This window comes from Pelodiscus sinensis, chromosome 1 (genome assembly GCF_049634645.1).
Source record: "Pelodiscus sinensis isolate JC-2024 chromosome 1, ASM4963464v1, whole genome shotgun sequence".
Lineage (NCBI taxonomy): Eukaryota > Metazoa > Chordata > Testudines > Trionychidae > Pelodiscus > Pelodiscus sinensis.
In genome coordinates this window covers 9,312,515-9,339,159 of record NC_134711.1, presented here as the reverse complement: position 1 = coordinate 9,339,159, position 26,645 = coordinate 9,312,515, and the positions used below count along the sequence as shown (strand labels likewise).

The following is a 26,645-nucleotide window of genomic DNA, read 5'->3' as shown; positions in this document are numbered from 1 at the left end:
TTTTTCTTTTACTAACCAATGTCAGTAATTGTTCAGCCAGCCAGAGGTTAGTAAAGTAGAGAAGCCTAACGTACAGTGAATAAAACTGGACCTGGGGAATTCCAGAGTCCAGTCTCTGACACTGACTTGCTGCATGTCCTTGGTCATGTCACTAGAAGACATGTTTTCTGACTAGGATGCTTAACAGTGAGCACTTAGAAGCAGATTTTTCTCCCAGTTACAGTAGTGCAAAGAAGGAATAAACCCATTGACTTCAGTTGAATTACTCTGATTTCTGAAATAAGTGAGAACAGAATCTGGCCCTTAACTATAGATGTAGTCATCTAAATAAGGTTGCCAATGATGCTGAATACCTGCAGTGCCCATAGAAGTTAGTGGGCCTATTCTGATCTCACTTATTCTGCTTATCCTGTTAACTTCCTCAGTGTTAGTCCTGATTTACACCTTTAGGAGAGAGAGGGAACTGGTAAAAAGAAGTAGCTGTGAGTGCTCAGTACATTTTAAAAGTCAAGTTATTTACCCAGGTACATAAATATAGGGTTTGGGGGCCTCATTTTAGGGACACAGGTCAGAAAATTTTGGCAGGCATTCGCCATGCATCATAACTTCCCCATCTGTATAATGGGGATAATACTTCTTGCACAGCAAAGATTCATTAATCTGGCTGTAAAGTGATGGGGTCGACTGAAGGGTCCTAACCCCTGTCCTTTTGCTGGAAGGCAGTAACATGTCCGTAGGTCGGGGTGGGCAAAAGCCGCTCAGCGGGCCGGATCCAGCCCGCCTAAGGCTTTGATCCAACCCACGTCACAGTTCCAGGCCCCGCTCCCTACCATGTTGCCTGGGAGCCGGAGATGCGGCAGCCCTTGTAACGGCTTCTGTTTAAAGGGCTCACGCCTTCCTTGTGCCTGTCGGGCAATGCGTTGCCTGGCAGCTGCGGGGAAGGCAAGAGCCCTTTAAATAGAGCTCGTGCATCCTGGATCCCTGGCAATGCGCTAGCGGCGTCAGAGCTGCAAGTCCTTTAAAGAGATGCAGTTAAAAGGGCTCACAGCTCCCATCCCCTGCTAATGTGATGCCTGAGAGTCACAGGGGAGGCGCGAGCCCTGTCAACCCTTGCTATGTAAAGGCCCGCCCCTTCTGCCTGAGGCTCCACCCCTTCTACCTGAGGTCCCGCCCCTTCCGGGGCAGCCTGTGACCACTTCACAAATTTTTGAAGTGGCCCTTGTTCAAAAATTATTGCCCACCCTGCTGTAAGTGAACGTCTTTTTTAACCCTTGCCCTACTTCCTACATTTCCACCACCCAGAAGAATCTTAGAACCTGAGAGTGAGGGAAATATTTGCTCCGATGCATTTTATGCCATCGGTGGCTGGCAGAGGGATAAAGCAAAGGTACTCTGTGTTTTCAGAGTTAGAAGGGCTACTCTGCAATGTGGCTGTTTCTATGGTAACTATTTTTTATTGAATAGAATAGGCCTAACATACCTAAGGCTAAATTCAGCCCTTAGATTTAGGCACAGGGCTTCCAGATTTCAAGTCACACATCAGAGGGCAGAATGGGGTTCAGATGGGCTAACGGTTACTTCTGCTGTTCTGGTGGTGGGGCATAATATTTCAAATAATTTCCCCCATCCATCCTAAATTTTAGTTTCTTCCTTGCACTGCCTGTCAAACTAGCATACTTCAGCTTCTTCTGTCTCTTCTCCCCTGCTGTGTTTGTGCTGGAATCTCTCCATGATTAGAAAAGGAAGTTGAATTGCAAACAAGCCCAATTCATGTGGAAATAAGGCAGGGGGCTGCGTTTGGGAGGGCTCTTTTTTGTCAATTAAAAAGGAACGTGTGATACCTATGGGTACAAATTAGAGATCCTTCTTATCACACACAGCTCCTTGTGTCCTGTACTGAACATCACACATGAACTGTATGGTTAAAATCAGACTGTTGGAAGCTCCCAATCCCCAGGGGGCATCCAATAGACCAATAGATTGGGAGGAGCATATTATTGAAAAGTAAGAAGAAAAAATAACATCTGTGATCAGAAAACATAGGGACCTGATTCTGCCCTCCCTTCAAGCAGCGTAAACCAAGGCGAGGTTTTATTAAACACCTAAAAAAGTAGGTCAGCCTAGGCTACATTGCATTGGGGCGTGAAAAAGCCACACCCCTAAGTAACGGGATACACCAAATTAATAATGTATGTAGACAGAACTAGTTTGACAGAGGAATTTTTCTATTGACCTAATTATCTTCTTGTGAAGGGGAATTAGCCCCAACAGTGGCAGAACTCCTGCCATTGCTGTAGTGAGTGCCTACACCGAAGTGTTAGCTCTGGTCCCGTTGTAGCTACGCCGCTGTAGCAATGAAGTGTAGACATAGCCAAAGGCTCTAATGCTTTACACCAGTGCGGCTGGTGGAAGGGAGAGGAGAACCAGGCTCATCCCTTAGTTCCTCATTTGTGTTCAGTAAGGAAGTAATCCTGGATCTAGTCCCTTTGGAAATGGTTCAGCAGCCAGACCTTGTTCTGCAATTGGCCCCTATCATTCTGCATCAAAGCCCTAGTTTGGAATAGGTCAGAACATGGGTGTATTTGAAATCAGAATCTGAAGTTTTCAACTTGAGCTCATTTCTAGCTTGCTGTATAAACTGCTGGATCCATTATTCCAAACACTAGGCCTAACCGTGGTCCTAGAATTGTACACAGAGCAGCAGCAGACGCGACTGAGTGTGGTTGCATGTATGCAAAATGGGTACACTCCCCAAAATGCGTGAGACTAGTTAGATCAGTCAGATCTTTAGGGTAACATTTTTCAACATGCCTATCAGTCTTACCAGCTTAAGACCCATTTTCAAAAATGACTTAGGTTCTTAAGGCTTTCAACAAGAATTAGACACCCAAGTATGTAAGAGCTAGGTTTCCAAAGGTATTTAAGCATCTAAAGCTACTGATCGGTGCCTAGTAGGATTTACAAATGTGCCTACGTTTTTAGGTTCTTGAAACCCTTTGAAAGTCACTGACTTTCAGTGAGAGTCAGGCACTTAGCATTTACAAAAGTTCTTTTGCAGGTTAAGTGCCAAACTCCCACTGGACAGTGACTTCCTGTGGGCATTAGAAGGTCTAACTCACATAGGCATGAGAAGAGCTCAAGATGCATACTTCAGATTCTGATTGCAAAGTAGGAGACTGGGCATTCGGACTCCTGGGTTCTGTTCCCAGGTCTGTCACTGACTTGGTGTGGGACAGGTGGTTGGTCACATCACCTGTCACAGCTTTGAGGCCTGCAGCTCTGTGGTCACATAAACCAGGGATTATAATGCGCAAGTCTGAGAAGAGATTCGGGCCAGATCTACACTAGGGGGCAGTGTTGAATTTACTGCTGCATCTCCACTGCAGGGGATCAATGAGAGAAACTCTTCTCAGTCCAGTGGATTACTGGAATCAATGTGAGTGTGTTCAGTGGTTGAGTTAGTGGGTCTTTACTAGACTTGCTAAATGCCCCCCCGGGAAATCGATCCCTACAGCACTGATCTCCCAGAAAGTGTAGACAAGGTCTTCATCATATATATAGTAGCCCAATGTCTGAGAGTCTGTAACGCTGAAATGCTGGCTGTTCCCTCTGAGCGGCACTGTTGCCTGAAATGCTGGCTGTTCCCTCTGGGCGGCCCGTGCTGCATGGGGAGTGCGGGGCCCAAACGGCCGCTAGCTCCCCCGCGGAGGCCTGGCTGAGCGGTGCAGAAGTCAGCCGAGCGCCATGGCGGGAGGGGAAGAGGGGCGGGGCGGTGACGTACATGGCCGGGGGCGGGGCCTGGCCGTGTATGTCACCGCCCTGCCCTCCTTCGCCTCCTGCCATGGCGCTCGGCTGACTTCTGCGCCACTCAGCTGGGCCGCCACGGGGGAGCCCAAACGGATGCTTGCTCCCCCATGGCGGCCCGGCTGAGCGGCGCAGAAGTCAGCCGAGTGCCACGGTGGGAGGCAAAAGAGGGGTGGGGCGGTGACGTGCAGCGTGACAGCGGCTCCAGGCCCCGCCCCCTGGCTGTGAACATCACCACCCTCCTTCGCCTCCCGCTGTGGCGCTCGGCTGACTTCTGCGCTGCTCAGCCAGGTCGCCATGTGGGAGCAAGTGGCGCAAGCGACCGTTTGGGCTCCGTGCTCCCCATGCAGCACGGGGAGTGCATAGCCCAAACGGCCATTTGGGCTCCGCGGTCCCCCGAGTGAGAGGCAGGAGGGGGAGGAGAAGAGACAGAGAGAGAGGCAGGAGGTGGAGGAGAGCTGAGAGAGAGATGGAGGGAGGCAGTAGGAGGAGGAGAGAGAGAAAGAGAGAGAGACGGAGCGAGAAACCGGAGGCTCAGGAGAGAAGACCGACGTGGAGGAGAGACCTGAAAATCCCATCTTATGACGGGCTAATTGGCTAGTTAGCTAATGACTGTGAGGCTGTCTGAGATACTCAGCTGAGAGGCGGTACAGCAGCATGTTGCAGTAAGGGACAGCCCACTGTTACAATGATTTCTGAAATGTGGCTCTTGACAGCTATCTTTCCAGCAGCTCAAAGGGTCAGGGTCTTAACAAGTCAGAAGATTTGCAGAGGCATCTGCAGGTCTTGCCCTAGAAGCCAGCGAGAATGGGGTTCATTTTAGTTACTTCTTGGTGAGTTTCATTATTGCTCTGGCTTCTTCCGATGTGGTTTGGAGTGTGACTGGCAGGTTTTCGGTCAGCAGAGGTTATGTAATTTGACATTCATAAGTCAGGACCCTGTTGTATGTCCCAGTCACTCACGTTAGAGATCGTGTGCCTTTGAATGAGCTACTGCTGGGCTTGTGCCATCTTAATTCTCTGCACTCAGGCTGCTGAGGAGAATTGGCGGGTGGCGGGAAGGAACTTTGCAGCATTTCAGGCCCTGTCTCTGCTAGGGATGTGAAATCCCGTTTAATTAGTTAGTCAGTTAAATGTTAAGTTTAACTGGTTAACTGATTGAACAGGGGCAGGCAGGGGGCTGTTCTGGGCCTCCCCCCGCACACCATGGCCAGCCTGGAGCAGCCCCCACACTGTGGGCAGGGCCTGCTCTAGCCTGTTTCTGACCCTGTGCTGGACTGCTGGCTCCCAGCCCGTGGGAGCTGGGGGTCAGCAGCCTTACGCATGGCTGGAAGTGGCAGAGGGTGGGGAAGGACTGCTGACTCCCAGCTCGTGATCTTGCTCAGGGTAGGAGCCAGCAGCCTTGTCCCCTACACACATTGTTACTTAGAACATAAGAATGGCCATACTGGGTCAGACCAAAGGTCCATCCAGCCCAGTAGCCTGTCTGCTGACAGTGGCCAGTGCCAGGTGTCCCACAGGGAGTGAATCGAACAGGTACTGATCAAGCGATCTCTCCCCTGCCATCCATCTCCACCCTCCATCTCTGACAAACAGAGGCTGGGGACACCATTCCTTACCCACACTGGCTAATAGCCATGAATGAACAAAACCTCCATGAATTTATCTAGTTCTCTTTTAAATCCTGTTATAGTCCTAGCCTTCATGACCTCCTCAGGCAAGGACTTCCACAGGTTGACTATGCGCTCTGTGAAGAAGAACTTCCTTTTATTTGTTTTAAACCTGCTGCCCATTAGTTTTATTTTGTGGCCCCTAGTTCTTATATTATGGGAACAAGTAAATAACTTTTCCTTATCACTTTCTCCATACCACTCATGATTTTATATATCTCTATCATATGCCCCCTTGGTCTCCTCTTTTCCAACCTCTTTAATCTCTCCTCAAATGGGACCTGTTCCAAACCCCTAATCATTTTAGTTGCCCTTCTCTGAACCTTCCCTAATCATTTTAGTTGCTCTTCTCTGAACCTTCTGGCCTCTTCCCCTCCTTGGGCAAGGCTGTTGATTCCCAGCCCTGGCAGGTTGGAGCCAGCAGCCCTGCAGGATTGGAGCAACCCTTCATTCATATCCCTAGTCTCCATTTACCAAGAGATTGATGTGGAGATCGATCTCCCGGAGGTTAATTTAGCATGTCTAGTAAGGACCCACTAAATCAACCGCTGACTGCACTCCCATCAATCTCAATATTCCATCAGGTTGCGAGAATTAAGTGAAGTTGACAGGTGAGTTTCTCCTGTCAACCCCCATAGTGGGGACTCTGCAGAAGTTCAAACTAAGGTACATTGTCTGCTGCTACAATATTCATGTAGCTGGAGTTGGGTATTTTAGTTGGACTTTACCCCCTACTGTAGACCCAAACTTAGTGGATTGGCAGTTCCAACCCACTTCTACTCTGGTTAATGCTGAGAGGGCATTTCATTCTAAACCCTAAGTACAGACCATATCACTTGGTGGGCCAAATCCTCATTTAACTATTACAGTTATAGTCTCCATTACAGTCTATGGGGTGTGCAGTTGCACAACAGTGGGAGTACATTTTCACAGTCTGTCTCATACATAAATGAGAGGAGTAAAATGTCTGGAACTGCTGAAGACATCTCCACCTCCCACATCCATGTTGGCCATGTTCTGATGGCTGGGCCTGCGTTGAGTGGAGGTGATTTTGCTCCTCCGGATTGCTGTCAGCTTCCCTCACGCTTTAGCTCAAGCACATGCTATGGATTCTTAGCTGTGTGAACCTTGTGCAATAATAATAAAGGGCCAGATTCTGCCAGCCTTCATCGCTTTGGACTAGACTTTCACTGCTGGAACTGGTCGCCTGGCCTGCCCTGGTGTGAACAAGGAGCCCTAGCTTTGCCCACACTCTGCTCACAACCAGTTGCTGGCCGGACCTCCAGGGTTAAGCGGCTCCGCAAAAGCAGGCTGAGGTGACTTCCTCAAGAAATGGGGGAGCAAGGAAAGGATTCTAACTCTGACTCAGTTTCCAGCGTGCACCTGGGACAGAACAGCGATAGGCCAGTCCTCACTCAGACTCTAAAGATGAAGCCAGACAAAAGGTGGGAGAAGAAACAGATACATGAAGTTACTCACCCAAGGTCACCCAGCAGAGCCAGGAATTAAAACACAGTCTTATGAGTTGCAGCGTAATGCCCAATCTGCTAGCCCCCCACGGCCCTGCATTCGAGCCCTTTGTGCATTCAAAATCCCCATTGGAGAGGGTATACATTTGTGGGGAATAAGGAGCTCCTAATGAGGGTTTAAATATAAGAAAGATGCCTAAAAATGCTAGGGCATCCTTAGGGAAGGAAATCAACTGGGAGAGAGAACACAGTGTTAGGGTTGCCAGATGGTTTCAACAAAAATATCAGACACACTTGACATTACATCACAATTTTCATTACATCTTATTTAGAAAATCACGGACATTTATATTTTCTCAATTTGTTTCTGGAACAGAAAACTCAAATACTGGACTGTCCGGTTCAAAACCGGACACCTGGAAACCTTACAGAGTGTGGGATTGACTAGGAAAGTTTTTTTTCCTCCCTGATTAACATGGCATATCATGTACCAATGTGACTACGGGAATGAAAGAGCAGTTCATTATGCAGTGTATCAGTTTGAGACTAATACTAATTAAAAGCTTTCCTTTCACTCCAGTGAAACCTATTCTTAGAAATTATGTCACTTAATTGGAGTTTTGAAGAGAAGCATATGCCGTATCCTAGCCAATTCCCAGTGGACTAAAGCAGTCAGATCCCTGGAACTGGAGGACTGTGTTTTGGGATCCTTCCTCCCCCATTCTCCACTGCTGTGCTGGTGAAAGTGTGGTTTAAGACATTTTTCATAAATGTTGTTGGACAACAAGCTGTCAGGATTGCTCAGATGAATCTAGAGTCTAACTAGCGTTAGGGGCGATGCAAATGTAATGAGAAAAAGATTCCAAAATGACACACCCTTGGGCTCCTTCATTCTTATGCAACAATTGAAAACAAAAAACAAATCAGCCTCCTCCCATTCCCCACCTTTCCCGAATCCTTCTGCCCTATGCAGAATTTTGACCCCTGAAAGAAATGCCAAAGATTCCATAAGGTCCACTAGGGGCTTTATATGCAAGGTGCTCTGGGTATGTCTACACTAGCTCGTCAATTCGAGCTAGGTAGGCAAATGAGGCGACCGGAGTTGCAAATGAAACCCGGGATTTAAATATCCCGTGCTTTATTTGCATGTTCCCGTCCGGTCGCCATTTTGAAATTTCCCTAGCCCGAACTCACTGCCACGCGGCTACACACGGCCATGAAATGTTAATTTGAACTAAGTCCTTAGTTCGAATTAACTGTTACTCCTCGCCTCATTTGCCTACCTAGCTCGAATTAACGAGCAAATGTAGACATACCCTCAGAGATTAGGATGATGACCTGCAAAATAAGCTCTGAAGGCAGACAGGAAGGGATAGGGATGTGTTTCTGAAATAAAATGCTACAAATTGTTGGACTTTTTAAGATTTGTTCTTTCACTTGAATTAATTTTATCTTTAAAAAAGCAACACCAAAAGCTAGCTATAGAAAATCAATTGCATAAATGGGTTCCGATGAAAGTGATCTTCAATCTGTTCAAGGTATTTAGACTGCAATAAGCAAAATACTTCAGCATGGACTTCACTTTAAGCAAACGAGCAGTTGTGGTCAGCCAGGCCACGCACATGTTTGAAGTTAATCATGTGTTTAGGTGCTTTGCTGGATCTGGGCTTTTAAAACGCCTTGACACTTGAGAATAGACCATATCCCAGATCTGGGGGAAGATGCTGTAGTCCAAACCTAGTTCTCAAGAGGACATTTTGCAAACGACCCCTCGCTGTGTACTCTGAAGCAAATGGCTGGCGCATATGAAACATGGGACCAAACTTCATTGCCGGACCCTGTGTGTGTAACTGGGCAAATCAAAACTCTTGAAATTTAGGCTTTGGGTCTGAATTTTGCAGCCAAGCCCCCCTCTCTATCAAAACGTTCAGTGGCAAAGATGAAGATTTTGGTGGCGATGATGATGAAGCATCCATTATGCTCTCGATGCCAGGCCTGCCGACGGGCGGGGGAGCGGAGGAGGCAGACAAAGGGGACAGTTGCTCCAGAGCCTGGTGATTCAAAGGGGCCCAAAACTCTGGCCACTACTGCCAAAGTAGCAGTGGCTGGAGTCCCAGGCCATTTAAATTGTTGTCTGAGTGCCGTGCTGCCAGTTAAGGGCTGGACAGTGGAGGAGGGACACACTCCAGGCAGCACTGAGGGCTGGCTGCTCTTAGCTCAACCCCTTCTCGGAATGTGGAGCCACTCCTCCCCCCACACTTTGCTCCGGATCCTGCACAGGCTGTCAGCGCCGCTGCTTTAGACACGATTTACACTTGGCCTTCCCCTTTTTGAGTTGTTGCCTTAACCCGTGAACAATCCCATTGAATCCTCCAATAACTACCTACGGGGAAGGCTGCTGGAAATGGGACGTTGCCTTCTTGTGGGCCAGACGGTGCCATAATGCCTGAGCAGGACTGGGCCCCTGTCAGGGGAGATGATAACTCGCAAACACGAGACAGTGTCTCAAGTCGTGGCCTCTCTGTGCCTCGGTTTCTCCATCTGTAAAAGGCGGCTAGTAATACTGTCCTCTTTGTAAAGCATTTTGAGATCTACAGGTGAAAAGACTTATAGACCATTATGATTAATGGCTAAAATACAGAACTCGGTTCCTTTCCCTGCTGCTAATTTACTGCGTCACTTTGGGCAGTTAAATTAACCTGCTGCTGTTTCCCTTATCTGCAAAATGGAGAAAGTAATATCTCCCCAGCAGTAAGGATGCATTAACGGTTTTTCGAGTGCTTTGAGATCCTCAGAGGAAAGGTTCCATAAAAATTCAAAGCAAAATTAAGACAATGATTCCTCCGTCTCTCCTTAAGTTTCCAAAACCCTTTCTTCAATGTCACTAGGAACACAAGCTCCCCAAAATAGAAACCGTTAAATCTGTAAGTAAAGACAGTTCTGTGGGTAAAAAATGACATATCACTTTGAATCAATATAAAACCACTTTAGGACAAGAATATAACATGTAGCGGGGAATGTAGAAGGGAATGGCATTGCCAAGTATATTAGATAGAAGTAGGTTTTCTCCATGCAATTTAGAGTTCTGCACATTTTTTTAAAGTGAAACACCACCACCTATCGCAGGAGATGTCCTGGCTAATGGATTGATGGTTCGGATATACTGTTTTACTACCGAGAGGCGATCACTCTTGAGCTAATAAAACTGAAACATGATCCTTAATTCAATCTGGTCCTGGAATGCCTTTTCTGAGGATATGGGTGTCTAAGTAATAGGGACATGACTTGCCTGTCTCTTGCAAAGGATAAACAGACACCAAGGTGTCTGTTTAGGGCCAGTTTCTGCTACTCATATCCCCATAGTAACTTATTGCAACTGAAATCTTGCAGCATAAGGTGCTGCTGAGTAAGATAATATTATCTGAGCACTTCTCAGACTTTATAACCCTCACAACTCTCCTGTGAAGTAGGGACAGACTAATAGTTCCATTTTACAGATGGAAGATGGAGGCATGGAGACATTAGGTGACTCCCCCAAGATCACATAACAAGCTTTGGCAAAGCTGGGATTAAATGTGGATCTCCCGTATCCCAGCCTAATGCCGTAGCTACTGGTACCATCCTTCCTCTTAGATGGGTAGACTCATAGTCTGGCTAATTTGGCACCTGAGGCAAGACCGTCCTTGGCAGAGGTGGGGGTGCTGACATGGCGCGAGGCATGAGCGAAGACAGAATAGTAGCTGTCTTTTCTGCGCCCCCTCAGCTATGCGCCTGAGGCAAGTGCCTCACTTGGCTTGCCCTTGTTACGGCACTGGGGAGACTCTGGCCTTTAGTTATGTAAGGGGATTTAGCATTTGTCGAGGGCCCTGTCCTGGGGCCAGAAGTCCTTTACTTATGCATGGCTCTCACCTAGTGCTGCGCCTTGCCTCAACTGCTAGAGGGCCTGATTTTAGTCACTGGGCCTGATTTTGTGTTTCCAATGCTTGGGCAGAATCAGGGTTGGAGATAAGTTAAGGTCTCTTTAAGCTACATTTCTCCTGTCTATGTTCTTGTGTCTTGTAGAAACTGGTCTAGCCCACTGTGTAAATTTAGAGCAGCCTTTGGGCTGCTCTCATCTCTACACAGCTTCCAGACTCCCCCATGGGCCTAGAGAAATGGAGAATAGCTATAGGGCAGTACATTCTAGCCAAACCTCTGATATTCTCCAGATGCATCAGTCTGCCCCACATGCTCAGGGTTGGAACAGGGATGGCCTAGGTCCTTGCACCAGTTGAGGGATCCCATAAACAGGTATATATTCTAAGTCACCCATTTCTGTCCCAGGCAAGATCCCTTTATGCTGTCAGGTCAGCACAGAGGCACCTTCATGAAAATGAAAATCAAGCTGCCCACAGTTACTACCCACTGACATCCAATGAGAAATTGCAGGTGAAGTCAGTGGCCGTTGTGGTTGTTGAAGGAAATATCCCTCCAATGGGATCCAAGCATTAGTAGGGGAGCGTTTCAGTCTCTCTCCTGTCCTAGACTGCCTTAAAAGTTTATACATGGTTCCTTACTGTTCTTAGAAAAATTGTCCACCGAGAGAAAGCAATCAGAGCCACACAGCAACATGTTAATTAGGGCAGGCAGATTCATGACTTCAGGCAAATGTACCTCTTGTAAATGAAAATGCAGTTGCACTTGGTTCTCAAAAGTTTGTGGCTGGTATCGCTGACACACAAGGTCGCTTGTTTCCTGTATATATGCATAGGATCATGCTGATTTGAGGAGCCACTTCTTCACAGTGGGGATGAAGCTGGAGGCAGTGGACATGCAAGAGCCCTTTAATATCTGTCCTGCATCAGTGACTAAGGTGAGCTCTTGCCAGTGGGACCGAAAATACCATGCTGGCCCCAAATTGCAGGTTAATAACCACTCCTGGTTAATAATCCCATTTAAATAACTATCCAGTGGAATTTCATTAGCTGGAGGTCAGAGATCAGAATAATAAATGTGCATCAAACAATCCTTGCACTTCATCTTGCTCTCTCTCATAATGGACCACCATGTATTTTTATTGTGATGCTTGGCACAGGGTGATGTTTCCCATTTGATTTACACATGGAAGGGACCCCGTGTGCAGAGCTCACACACACATACGGGCAGCCCAGTCCCCTCTTTCTTGTAACACCGTCTCTCCTTCCCTGGCCATACAGAAGGGATCTGCGTATCAGGGAAACCACATCAGATGAGGGGCCAGTGAGACATGCATGTTTTCACCCTCCTGCCCAATAGAGCTGATACGGAGTGGGTGGTAACACAGGCATAGGTGATTGGTGGTAGTATGTGGAAGCTGTACTGCCCCCCTCTGTGCTCCTGGCAAAATTTTAATTGCTAATTGTGGTGCCTGCACATATCCTCTCTGTTCCTCTGAGTGACCCTCCTGGCAGGCGCCAGTCACTTATGGACACACAGATTCCATAGGGAAAGGGAGTGGGAAATGTAGGGGCTTGCTTCCCTAAATCACACTAAAACCTCTTTCCGTACCCCCTTGCCTCTGACCCTGAAAAAAGGGAGCACATCCTCATGCTTGCATTGAGTTCCTAAACAACAGATGGACGATTCGTTCTGCTGTCCTTTCTATCTCAGCAATTACTTGGCGCTTTTAAGGCCAACTTTTTGATCGGGCACTGGTCTGTTAAAATGGCACCTAATGCCTGCATTGCCTTTTCTGGTTAGGTAATGCCAACCTTTAGGTTCTCCGTGCCCACATTGGTAGCTGAGAATGCTGCACTACCCAGGAAGTGCCAGAAGCAGCAGGCATGCCCACTGAGCATCTGTCTGGACTATCTAGCAGATGGCTCTTGCAGCAGGCAATAAGGCCACCTTTGCCTGTCATTATAGAAGGATTAGATCCTGATAGTCCACACACAAGCTGGGTTGGAGATGGAGTGTGCAGCGTAAGCAGCTGAGAGGAGCTGGCTTGGGAATTCACTACGCCTCCCTTAGCAGCGTTCTACTCTGTCTGTCCTTTGGTATAAAGGCCACACCCACAACCAAGCTGGACACGCCCTTCCAGCTGCTTTAGCCAGTTTACTCCTGTTGCGTCAACTGGGCTGGTGATCACGTGTTGTGGAGCCCCACTCCTGCGCCTTTGAAGTCAGTACTGTTGGTTTCAGTGGATGCAGAATCAAGCCAGGCACAGATCAAGCGGAAAGAGACTCCTGGCCCCTTTCAATCTCCAGCCCAGGATGAGCCAGGATTTATTCCTCACAAACTCAATGGATCAGCAGCCCCAGAATCTGAGATGGTGCCCCAGCATGCTTAGATGGCATGAAATCAATAGTTTCCATGCGACACATTAGCAAGTACGTTATCATCCCTCTTACCTGACTGGGTGAAAGTCATTGCCACAATGCTCAGGTGACACACTTCAGGCCAGGTTCCTTCCTCGGCGGCCCACACGTGACTCTCATGGAGGACCCAGTTCACCGGGTGTGGCCCTTGGTAGAGGTGACTGGACACAACAGGTGGAATTCACCCCTGTGCCAAAGGACAGCACAAGGCCCAGGGCCCTTTAAATACTGCCATTCCCCTGTTTGGAGTGGGAGGCAAGAAATGCCTGCTGTTTGCTGACTCCCTGCATACAGATGAGTCTCACCCACACTTCAGACATGATCCGTGCAACTCCTGGTTCCCTCCCTCGCTATGGCGTTTCACGAGCCCATGTGAATTTCATCTAGTTTGACTGTCTATGCTGATAAAGGAGCCCTCCTGGAAGATACCCACATAATAAGCTATGGAGAATTATACTGACAACCAGGCATGGATGCGTGGTTTTTATGCCAGTCTTGTGTGTGTTGCAGTAAATTAACAATGGCCTGCTTTCTTCCCTTCAGGTTTTTAACAATCATTATTTACAAGTGACCATTGATGACCTGAGACCTGAACCCAGCAAAATCTCAATGCTTTGCCATGCTGATTCCTTAGGGATCTTACCAGTACAATGGTGCCTTAAAAACGGAGTCAATCTCACACCTCCCAAGGGTCTGTATTATATGTTTTAAGGGCTGGTATTTTGTTGTTGCTTTTTTCCCTGCTAAAAGACAAACCGGTTCTCTTGATGCCTTAAAAAAACCCATGTTCCAATTTATATTGGAAGTGAGACAGCTAATTGTCTGAAAAAATTTCATGAAATGATATGGGCTAAATCCACAGCTGGAGTGAATTCGAGGAGCTAAGGAGCTAGTCTTATATGTGGTTTTATTTGTGTATGATGTGCTGTGCTGCAGTTGATTAAAACACCTAATATCCTGGAACTGACACTGCTACCAAAACACAGAATATAAAGAATTCTTGTAATGTGGATGTTTATAAAACTCACCACCCTCCTGGTGCTGTTTGAACATTGAAGGCCATATTCTGATCCCTTCATTGCTATAGCCAGAGAGGAAGGATAGTCCAATAGCCTAGGATTTGGGAAATGTGGGTTCAAATCTTGCCTCTCTTGCATTTTTCCTGTTTGGAGTTGGGCAAGTCCTTTAAGATGTCTGAGGGTTATTTCCCCATCTGTAAAATGGGATAATAACTGCTCTGCTAGAGGTTGCATCTACACTACACCTTTATCTTGAAATAAACTACTCAACTGGAGCTACGCAAATTGTGTGGCTTATTTTGAGTGTATTTCAAAATAGCTTATTTTGTCATTTCGAAATAAACTCATATTCTGACATGTCCCTTAATCCCCATAGAACAAGGTTGACAGGGACCTCAGAATAGTGTGCCTCATTTTTCAAAAGATATTTCGAAATAACGGGTGTGCTGTCAAGATGCAGAATAGCTATTTCGGATACCGGAAGTATCCTGAAAAAGCGCTGTAGTGTAGACATACACTTAGATACATTAAACATTGTGAGGTGCTCAGATAATATAGCAAGTAGTCACAGGAGATGGAGCAGTCCAGAGCTAGTTTACATGAGTGGTCCACCGATTTCAAAGATTCTGGAGATGGGGTCCTAAGGCCCAAAGAACGCACAATATGCTGGTGGGAGAATTAGGGTTGGAACAACATTTGCAACAAAATCAGAGAGCTTCCGATGGGAGCGTTTTACATTTCACTTCAGTTCCGACAAATTGCTCCCATTTCAGAAATCCTTGAACAGGGCGTAATTTTTGAAACTCCAAAGTCCATCTATTTCAGTGCAAGCCAGCCATAACCCTGTCATTTTTGTTGTTGTTAAAATTGATAGTCTGGTGGCAGCAAAATCACTTGACTCAACATTGTAATTTTGCCATCATATTGCGGGGGGTGAGAGTTTGTTTAAATGTGAAATAAAAGGCCACTACCCACTAGCCTGTAAACTATTATTTCATTGTCACGCTAATACTGCCAGTGGGCTAAAACTCTGCTCCCAGTGGGCTCACCCATACAAGCTACTGAGCACAGATCTAGCAACACCCTTAAGCAAATGCTTAATCTGAAACCCACGCCTAAATCAGGAACAGCTGTCTAAGCTGTATCCCCTTTTATTTTTCTCGTTCTAGGAGAACGAATGTGGCCTCTTGACACTGACCCCAATACTGCTTAAAATCAATGTGCTTGCTTAAATGTTCACAAATGTTTGTTAGGAAAACTCTTTACAGTAGGGGTGGGCAAGATACCTCTCCCGGACCGGATTCAGCATGCCAAGTCACTGGATCTGGCCTGCAGACGCCCCTCCCGGGACCCTCAGACACGCAGGCAGCGCAATTTGAAATGCAGGGCTGCTCCGTGTGACTCTGTACTCCAGAAGTTGGAGGAAGCTTTACGTGATCTCCTGGCCCCCAGCCCAATCCTCAGCTCCTATTGGCCAGAAACAACCAGCCAATGGGAACTGAGAGATTGGCCTCGGGAATGGGGGCAGCACAAGCCTTTCCCCCTCCCAGAACTGAGCGCCATGTGGAGGGTGCAGGCTGCATTTTCAATGCTCTGGAGCTGCAGCAGGCAGGGAGCCCAGCCTGCCTTGGGGGTGCTGCAGGCTGGGAGATGCTTATGTAAGCACCTTTCAGCCAAAGGCTGCCTCTGGCACTCCTGCACCCCAACTCCTTCCCCCGAGTCACCTTCCAAACCGTCTTCACCTCCCTGTCCCAGGTCACAACTCGATCCCAGACCCTGCACCCTCTCCTACACCTGTCCCCCAAGCCAGAATCCTCCTGTACCCCCCACTCCTTTCCTGATCCTATACCCCCATCTCCTGACCCAGGTCACAACACCCCCCTTCACCCAAACTCCCTCTTAGACCTCACACCGACTCCTGCTTCCCAGTCCCTTATCCCGTGCGCCCTTCTGCACCCAGCCTCCATCCTAGACCCCGCATCTCCACAGAAAAGTGCAGCCCTTGACCACTTTCCAAAATCTTGGAGTGGCCTCCCCACTAAAAATTATTGCCCATCCCTGCTTTATAGTCTAGTGAAGCCTCTTTTCTGTAGGGCCCGAGCCAAAGCCATTGTCTCTGTAGAGCTTGAGTTTAAGAACATAAGAACGGCCATATTGGGTCAGACCAAAGGTCCATCTAGTCCAGCATCCTGACCTCCTACAGTGGCCAATGCCAAGTGCCCTAGAGAGAATGAACAGAACAGGCAGTCATCGAGTGATCCTACTCCTGTCACTCATTCCCATCCTCTGACAAACAGAGACTAGGGACACCATTCCTCCCCAACCTGGCTAATAAGCATTGATGGACCTATCCTCCAAAAATTTATCTAGTTCTTTTCTGAACCCTGTTAAAGTCCTGGTCTTCATAACATCCTCTGGCAAGGAGTTCCACAGGTTGACTGTGCGCTGAATGAAGAAAAACTTATCTTGGTTTGTTTTAAATCTGCTACCTATTAATTTCATTTGGTGACCCCCAGTTCTTATGTTATGGGAACAAGTAAATAACTTTTCCTTTTTCACTTTCTCCATAACTTTCATGATTTTATAGATCTCTATCATATCCGCTTTTAATCTCCTCTTTTCTAAACTGAAAAGTCACAGTCTTTTTAATCTCTCTTCTTATGGCACCCATTCCAAACCCCTAATCATTTTTGTTGCCCTTTTCTGAACCTTTTCCAATGCCAATATATCTTTTTTGAGATGAAGTGATCACATCTGTATGCAGTATTCAAGATGTGGGTGTACCATAGTTTTATATAGAGGCAATAAGATATTCTCTGTCTTATTCTCTATCCCTTTTTTACCATTTGCGTTACACTTCAGATATACATACACAGGCCTTCTTCCAAGTAGCCTAAAGTCTAATTAGATAAGATAAACCGGGGAAAACTGGGGCACAGAACAGTGAAGTAACTTGCTCAGGGACTCATACTAGGTCACTGGCAGAGCCAGGAGTAGAACCCAGCTCTCCTGATTCCACTGTGCCACAATTATCAGCATCACTGCTCATAAATGTTGGCATTTGCCTACAGCCACCCCATTCTTGACAAAGTAACCGCCATATTCAAAATCCATCTCATAGGGTACATCTACACAGCAAAGTTATTTCGGGATACCAGAGGTATCCTGAAATAGCGACCTCGCGTCCACTCTTTTGAAATACAGTGGACATGCTGTTTTTTCATCCCTGTAAACCTCATTCTACGACGAGTAAGGGATGGCTCGAAATAGCGCTTTATTTCAAAATGTATGCTGTGTAGACAGCACCAAATGACAAAATAAGCTATTTTGAAATAGACTCAAAATAAGCTACGCAATTTGCATAGCGCAAATTGCGTATCTTATTTCAAGTTTTGGGTGCTGTATAGACGCTCCCATAGAGGCCTGTTAATTAACTAAGAAGACACACCATCTCTTTCTCTCTACCGTGGTCTTTGTTTCATAATTTCCATATTACATATTTTCAGTTCAAGGTGATACAAAGGTTTTTGCCTACAGAATTTTATGATTCAGGTTACCTTGATTTCTGCATACAATGCCAAAATTTTTTGGCATGGCAGCAGCATAGCTACTCCTCTCTTGACTACTGTACTTGTTTCTGTACCTGGGCCAGAAATGATTAAGGAGTAAATTAGATGCATCACCTCCCGTGATCTGGTTTCCCAGAGGTTCCTGAGAAATCATTAAAAATCCACCTGATTAAATCCCAGTAACAAATACACATGGAAACCATGCTAAATTAGCACAATGAAAATCTCTTGTCTGCTGGTGGGGGCTGTTGAATTCAGGCTCGTGACGGGGCTGTGTAAGAAATGACATGAGGAACTTGGGAGAAGCCCATACAGAGTATATTAATATATTACTTCTGGTGTGTGTGATGGCTCGATGCCCAAAATACATCTTAACACCCGGCGCGTCAAAAGCTTTTTCGTCTGACAAGCTCTCTGTCTGTCACTCAAATGTGATCAGAGAGCTGAGCGCTTATAAATGTCTGATTTAAAAGTACAGGGGAAAGAAAAATGGATCCAAACTGGCCAACAGTACTGAGGGACCTTATGTAAGTCCATATTTCTCTAGCGCTTTCTGAAAAGTACAGTGTCAACCTTGAGCATTAAAGAAACAAACAGGGCGAGTATAAAAGGGGTGGAGATCTAGAGAAATTAGTTCTTTCCATAGAGACAACAATAGTGTGAACAGGACACTGATGAAATATACCATATCAGTAAAGATGTAAGAATAATATCATTCCTCACAAAATTCCTACCTGCTATGTAAATTGCAGGTGTCTAGTGCTTGAGCTACTTTCATTTGATCCCATGCTGCGAAGTTTCTGGCCACAATCTTTCCTATGTAGAAAAGACACTGAAGTTACTTGCTCGCAAAATGTTCATCTGTAGAAAAAATCCACAAACTCATATGCAGGAGGAGATAAGAAAGCAAAACCACAGCAGAGAATTTCTTCTTTGTACAAGGAGTCTTTGCTCTTGTATATTGAGACTGTTCTCTGGATAACCTGTCGTGGAGATAAAGATCCGTGATGTTACCTTACTTTGATTGCCTGGGACCAGTGTTTGAAAGGAGATAGGAATAGTTTGTTCCACCAGGCATAGCGTGGCCATTTTAATTACTCAGCATCACCGAGTTTTTTATATCGAGAATATCCACCTTGTTTTCACACATACATCACTGGGTCTTTTGTAAAGCCACGCTTGACAAGAGGAAACGTACAGTAGATGAGTCATGTGCTGGAGTTGTAAACATACGCAGCTAGAAATAGAGTATAATTTTTATATATAGTGCCAAACATGAATGCCCAGTTCCTACCTCTGTATAAACATTGGACAGGCACTGTTTATATGTATTAGAATTGAATTGATAGACCACTTCCCTTTAGAGTAACAGCCATTGTTTCTTTTTTATGAGTTAGTAAGAGAGGGAAGAACATTTTGGCAGAGCTACTATTTGTAAGGCTTACTAAAGGAACACTGCCTTTAAAACTTTCAGTACATTTGTATTGCTATATTCACTTCTGAGTAAGCTATAAGATACTAGCACATTCTTTTCCCCTCTCTTTCACAGGCAGTATGTCAAACACATTAGTACATTGAACCACAAGAGGATAAGAGTTTGCTAATGCAGCCTTCTAATGAAGTTACTCATTTAGCTCAAGCAAGTGAAGTCTGCAATGTGGATCAGAAGTTCTTAGGTCCAGACATGTTTTACAGGCAGAATTACTGAGTGCCCCCTCTTGCAGTAATCACCTTTCTGCTACTGAATCTCTATATTAGTGAATTGTGGCATACTCATTTGTAGCTCTTCTCCAAGGGCTAAATCCTAACACTCTTGAAGTCAGTACAGGTTGAACCTCTCTAATCTGGCACCCTCAGGACCTGACTGGTGCTGAACCAGAGAATTTGCCAGACCATGGGAGGTCAATATCGTCTAGCAGCATTACCAACACTTCCACTGCTTGCTGGGCTCTTAGAAGACATTTAGGGGTAAATTAGAGCTAAAGAACAGCACAGAACACTGAGAGCCAGGACTGGTAGCTGAAAACAAACTTTATGGAACCATGGGAAACTTGGCCACACCCATGATCAATGTACATCCAGCTAACTAAAATCATGCCAGACCACAGATGTTGCCGGACCAGACAGTGCCGGACTAGAGAAGTTCAACCTGTAGCAAAATTTCCACTAATTTCAATGGTTCAGGATCAGGCTGTAAAACAGTTGTGGAGTGACAGTTATATAGTCTTTTACACCTTCCCAGTGAATCCACTGCCATGTGCCTTTCCCATCTTTGCTGTAAAGCTTAAGTGTAACTCACAGAAAAAGATCCAAAAGCTGTCTGTTGCGTTTTAATTGGAGACAAGAGACCCTTGGAATGTATTCAGCTTTTTATTTCTTCTGACAGCAGTGCATTCTGACCGCTGGTGTCCAAAAGACCTGTCTTCACATATCATTTGCAACTGTCCCTGAGCCTTGTTAGAATTGTTTGGGAGCTGAAGTTAAACAGTTGTAGAGCTTAGGGCTGTAGGATGTTATCATTAAGACAAACACCTGAAGTTAACTAGACTTTTTGTTTTGTTTTCCATTTTGCTGTGTCACACAGAAGACTTACTTGGCTATCAAGATTTTTTTTCCTGGAGCTGGTTGATATATTTCATGTATGGATGTTTTTTGAAGAAAAATTGTTTTTCTTCAATGAAATTTTTGCAGAAAAATTTTGTTGTTGTAACTTTTCCTCATTATCTGTGAAGAACCAAGAAAAAATGAAAAAGAGGAAAAAATAAAAAAGAATTAAAAGGAACAGAAAACAAATGTTTTCTTTTCTCAGATCTGAGCATTTTTGTGATCCATTTTGTGTCACAAAGCCCCAAAATTGTCCACACAAAATTTACCAAAAAAAAAAAAAAAAAAAAACACCAAAAAAAAACAACCTTTCAATGAAAAACCATTCCTGGACCTTGATTGTTTCCTTGTGAATTTCCATTTTTTGAGATAACACTTCACAGGGGTGTTGTGAGGATCAGTACATTAAAGCATGTGAGGTACTCAGATTTTATGGGGATGGAGGCTCTGGAAATCCTTAAGCTTATCTAGAATTGGAATAGAGTAAAATTTAAAAATCCCATGGTGCTTCTTATTAAGATCAGAGGGCTTGCCCTGATGTATGTGGCAGGAATTTCCTTTCCTCCAGTAGACTGCCATGTGCCACTGAGTGACTGCCGTCCATCCAGAGGCAGCTGTGTTCCAGTGACATTGTGTTTGTATAGAATTTTGTAACCTAAATGTATTGGAAGTTCAGTGAAACAGGTGCCATCTTTTTGTCACAATCCCTGATGAGCACCTCTGGGCACCCCCACAGCAAATTCGAATAACAGTGAGTCATTTTGGATGACACAGAATAGAGCAAATAAAACTAGTATTAAACAGAGCCATGTGAAACATTCATTGTCCTTTGAGTGCTGGACCTATCCCTTATGTACAATATTTCAGTTCTTAAATATTTACAAAGAAGCAAGAAGGATGATCTTGTGGGTTAAGTGTATAACTCAGTGCTGGGAGGTCATAAACTTTTAATCATAAACTCTGTGGGCCTCAGTTTCCCCATCTTTGAATTGGGATGACAATAATTGCCAGGCTCCCGCGTGCATATGGTACTTAGTGTATGTAAAGTGCATTGAGACACTTGGATTGAGGAGGTGGCTTGGAAGTGCAAATTATAGTTCTGTTCATTTCTTTCTCTCTCCCCGCCCCCAATGTGAAATAATGACTTGCAGCATTTCCCTGTTTTCTTTCCCTACAGGTTACTCTGGCCAGGACTTTGACTGGGCAGATTATCAGAAGCAATGTGGAGCAGAGGCAGCGCCTCACTTTTGCTTTAGAAATGTAAGCTCTATTCTTTCTCCCTTTGTGGTGGTATTGTTGACGTAAGCTGAACAAACCCACTTATTGTTCTGAACTACCAGACTGATCCAAAGCTTTCTGGGAGGAAGCATGTTCTTGTGGTTAAAGCACTGGACTAAGAGACAGGAGCCCTGGCTTCAGTCTTTAGCTCTGCCACAGGCTTTCTGTCTGAGCCTAAGCAACTCACGTAAGCTCACTGTGCCTCAGTTTCCCCATCTACGAAATGGGTACAGTAATACTTTGTCTGTCTTGCTTATTGAGATTGCATGCTCTTTGGGACTCTTATTATGTTTGCATAGTGCCCAGCATGATGGACCGTGATCTTGGCTGAGGACTGGAACTGCTACCGTGATTCAAACAATAATTCTGTCAAAGCCCATTAAGATCAATGGAAAGGCTCCCATTGACTTCATGAGGATGATTTGTTATTGGAGTGTTTCTCTTGGTTCTGGGTTTTATTTTTAACCAGACCAGTGCACTAAAAGGCTAAGGCCTTGTTTCCACTATGCAGCGGATCAATGCTGCAGTGATCGATTTACCTTCGGTTGATTTATCGGGTCTGCTTAGACACAATAAATGGATCTCCGAGCACTCTCCTTTCGACTATGGTACTCTACCAGGATGAGAAGAGTAGCTGGAGTCGATAGGAGAGCAGCTCCCACCGACCTTACCATGTGGAAGACACCATGATAAGTATGTCGACCTCAGTTCCGCTATTTGCATAGCTGAAGTGGAGTAGGTTACATTGGCGGTGGGGGGGAGGGGGTTAGTGCAGATAAGGCTTAAGGGATATCTTCGAGGTGTAAGTAGAACATTGAGCCAGGTGGAAGCTCCATCATTTGGGAGTGTTTGAGGTTCCCTCATACAGCAGGAGCTGCATGTGAGGGTGTGATCAGTCATTACATCTCAAGTTCATCAAAGCTTTAAAGCTTTGGAAACGATGCTTAGCTGGGCAGATGTTAGGCAGAGGAATGGAGCTGTGCATGCATGAGCCTTTAATGGCATCAGAGTCTTGCACTCATTAAACAAAGCATTAACCTTCTGCCTTTTTCATGTTCAGCGCTCTTCTTGCATGGTGTCCCTATGAGGAGAAAAGTGCCTTCTTCACCTGCGCATGGAGCCCATCCACAATTCAGGCCCACAGGTCCTTGGAGTCTGTACAAAAGAGTACATTATTTCAATTAGGCAGGCAGCTGATTCCGCGCGGTCACTTTCTGGCAGTGGTTCGTGGGACTGAACTGCTCGATCACTGTGCCGTTTGGCCCTGCTCATGCCTCGTTCTCTACCCACATGGGGTCAGGGGTGGCCTGCGCTTGTGCACTGCTTGAGTCAGTGGGCTTTGGGCCTGGGATCTTAGGGTAGATGAAGCGGTAGAATTTTCTTTGGGCAGCAGCTCCACTCCAGCGCATGGGCTCTGAAGAGCATTTGACACCCTGACACCTGTATGTGGTACTTAGGGCTGTGGATCTTTCTGGCAGAGGATGCATAGGCTATTCCCCCTCCCTCCGCCCTGCCCCCGTTCACTCCTCGGCACTGCTATGCTGGAGAGAATCATTGTGTAGCAAAGCACATGGTGAGCATGGGTTCCTCTGGGCAGCGTCTCTGCAGTCCCCTCTCCCCCCCACCATGGAACTGCTGTGACGCTTGGAACTGGGCCACAACACAAGTGTTTCACTGAAGAGCCTATAACGTGGCCAGGGTCCCCTTGGCCACCCCTGCTGGCTTGTGTTCTCCATCCTGCTTCTTTTCCCATGATCGGCATGGTGTGTGCTGGCAATGGGCACTGCTGGCCGTGGCACAGCGCATCCAGAGCAGCGTGAGGCTGCTTCTGTTTCATGCACATTGCGGCTTTCCCTGAGTTTGCACCGCAACTTCCGTCTCATTGAACGGCTGCTGTACGATCAGGCTCTGTAACCTTACGTCACCCTTTGCACAGGTAGCCTTTTCTGTGCCCGCAGCGTGGCTGAATTTAAAGGGCCTCTGATGTTCATGTTCGAATTCCCTCTAGGTGATCCATCCTTCTTTCTTTCTTATTATGGCAGAGCTCAGAGGTCCCAAAGCTAGATCCAAACCCCACAGAAGCCAATGGAAAGACATCAGGGGGCTTTGGATCATGTCTCACACCAGGAATTGGGAATCCACACCATGCCCTGCATTGTACCACCATGTAAGGAAGAAAAGCCCTGCTTGGAAGAATTTATAAATAAAAATCAGGAACTAATGGAGAGTGGGAGACAGGGATATGATAACATTCAAATAAATGATCTTGGTGATGATTGTCACATTTCCTTTCTGCTTGCTTCTTTCTTTCCTTCCTTTTATTTGCCTTTCCTTTATTTTTTTCTTTTCATTAGGCACTGAAGCTGTGCTCACAATGCCAGCTGCCCCGAGATCGGCCTCCAAAGATTACATCTGTTCTAATAACTTTTTTTTTTAGCATTCATTGTGCAAACGCGTGTCTGTTATTATTTGACACCTGATAAAACAGTTCTCCATAGAGAGCTGCCTTCTCTCCATTGTCGTCTGCCTGACATCCCTACCAGGTCAAGCCATTCATTCCCATGCTAAGAGCAGCCCTTTGAGGGAATGTTTATTATGAACCTGTTGGCTTTTTTTAATCGCACATCTTCCACCTCGCACAAGGAGACATGGCTGGGAAGTGGATACATTGTAACCATTTCCCTTGGGGCTATTTAGCAAGGAGAGGCAGTGATGAAATGGATTGGCATAGCCAAATGCTTAGTAAAATAAACTCCCAGCAAACTGTTTTGCCATTGATTCCTTATGAATTAGCCTCTGGCGCTGCATCACAACAAATAGAACCTGAGTGGTGATAGATGCTGTTTCCTTGTTAGCTGGCATAAAAAGCATTTCCACAAACTCACTCTGACAACTCGTAAACCTGGACCATTCGCTGTGTTTAGAAGCAGGACGCTTGTCTGAATATGGGGTATGGCTTTGAATAGTCCAAGCAATAAGGATAGCATGGAAATAGCTCCTGTGTGCAATTGTTTTTTTTTCATTTTTGCAAGAAATCTTAATGAAATAAAGGCTGACTCATCCTGCAGTCTTTATCAGACGAGTAGCCCGAGGGAAATTAACACTGACCCTCATTGGCTCTGTCTTGTGAAGGAAAAGGGGTTGCCTTTATCTTGGGTGTCTTAGCACGTATTGGTTAAGCTTGATCAAACGGTGTCCAACTTTCCTAGTCAAGATGGAAGTCATTAGCTTATGCTCATGTGTAAGAGGTGCCAGATTCTCTTGAATTAAGGACTGTTCTTATAATCATGGTGATGAGTAGGGACCAGCCAAGATCGAGGCGCCATGGTAGGAGGTGCTATGTAAGCCCAGAATAGCAGCCAGTCTACATAGATAAGACAGATACATTATAGAGAAAAGGAGTATAACACATAAGTAGAGTGAACAGTGTGACAGAGGCAAACGGCAGGTTGATTCCATAGTTCGCTTGGAGGAAGTAGGGCCTAGTTAGGAGGGTGTCAGCTACATGGGGAAAAAAGTGAAGGGAAAGAGAACATTGGGGAGAAGGCAGGGGAGAAATTATATACATCAGCAGAAGAGACTAGGGAGGGGCATTTAGGAAGGGCTGACACGTGACTTTGGGGGCTGAGGAGGTTTTATAGGGTCCTGGGGCTTCTGTGGGAAAGTGGGAAACCTCTTTGTTCTGTCAGTGAGTGGCTGTTTTGTTGTTGGGGTGGGGGGAGGGGATTGGTGAATGTATGTTGTTACAAACTGCGATTTTAATTTTCTGCCCACATGCCTGTCTCCCGAGCTAAGGTGTCATATGGCTCCCCACCGTTATGGTGTATGAGTGCCTCACAAAACCCTGAAGGACCAGCCCCTCAGCTGGTGTAAAGGGACGAATTTCCACTGAAGCAGACATCTGTCGCAGAGCTGAACTCGTTCACACCAGCTAAGGATCTGGCGCAAAGGGGGCACTCAGAAATTGGGGTGTGAGCTCCTTGATTCAGTATCTTTTATCTGTTGAAGTCAAAATTATACACAAACCCCTGGGTTAAAAAAAACACACATCAGGTTTCAATGTTAAGCACCCAAAAGTGAGGAAATTCCAGAATCCAGGTTGCCCAGGCAGCCTTAAGTCACCCCCTTGTGCGTATGGATGATATATTCTTTGATAACAGATCCTATTTCTTTCCATGGGACCCCTGGTCTAGCACACCAGATGGATGGTGATCACTTAATGAGCTACTATTTACCTATTGTTCAATGTGTTAGCCCCCATTTGTTATTTATTGCACACAATTTATGCCCAGATCTGAAGACAGAATGATTAATTTCCCCATGGTCTTTCTATTGTCTGCATCACTATAGTATATGAATGCTTCATTCTTGGATTTATTTTTATAATAACCCCATAAATGAGTGGGTATTATTCCCATTTTACAGGTGGGAAAACATAGACACTAAAGTCAGCTCTACACTAGGGGGCTATGTCGATCTAAAGTATGCAACTCCAGCTATGTGAATAGAGTAGCTGGAGTGGATGTACCTTAGATTGAGTTTCCTCGGTATTTCTCCCCTTATCTTTCTTGATTCGGTGGAGTCCTGGGGAGGATGAGAGCATGATCAGATACAGCAGGTCTTTACTAGATCTGATAAATCGACCCGGGGGAATCAATCTTCGTAGAGCCAATCTCTCAGTAAGTGTTGACAAGGCCTACGAGACAAAGGTCAAAATTGAGCATGTGCTCATTGTGGATTTTCAAAGGTTTATTAGTTGGCTAAATTGGGGCAAGTTTTTTACAGGGGTGGCAAAAGGCACATCCTTGATACAAAGGTGATCCACCTGCTAAATTTCAACTTCCTGCTCCAAATCATTGAGCAGCTGGCGTTTACCAAAGATGAAACCACCAGAATTT

The 26,645-nt window shown here is 45.8% G+C and overlaps 1 protein-coding gene across 8 annotated transcripts in view; it reads left to right on the top strand.

Annotated features, from left to right (window-relative positions):
• SFMBT2 (Scm like with four mbt domains 2) overlaps nucleotides 1-26,645 on the top strand; it is a 209,178-nt gene that overhangs the window by 117,926 nt on the left and 64,607 nt on the right. For all 8 annotated transcript variants that reach the window (XR_012903105.1, XM_075925993.1, XM_075925992.1 and 5 more), the window contains 3 exons: nucleotides 11,693-11,794; nucleotides 13,821-13,968; nucleotides 21,647-21,729. Coding sequence is in view for 7 of the 8 variants with exons in the window: in XM_075925993.1 (XP_075782108.1) it covers nucleotides 11,693-11,794; nucleotides 13,821-13,968; nucleotides 21,647-21,729 (333 nt within the window). In the remaining variant the exon portion in view is untranslated. The remainder of the gene's footprint in view (nucleotides 1-11,692; nucleotides 11,795-13,820; nucleotides 13,969-21,646; nucleotides 21,730-26,645) is intronic.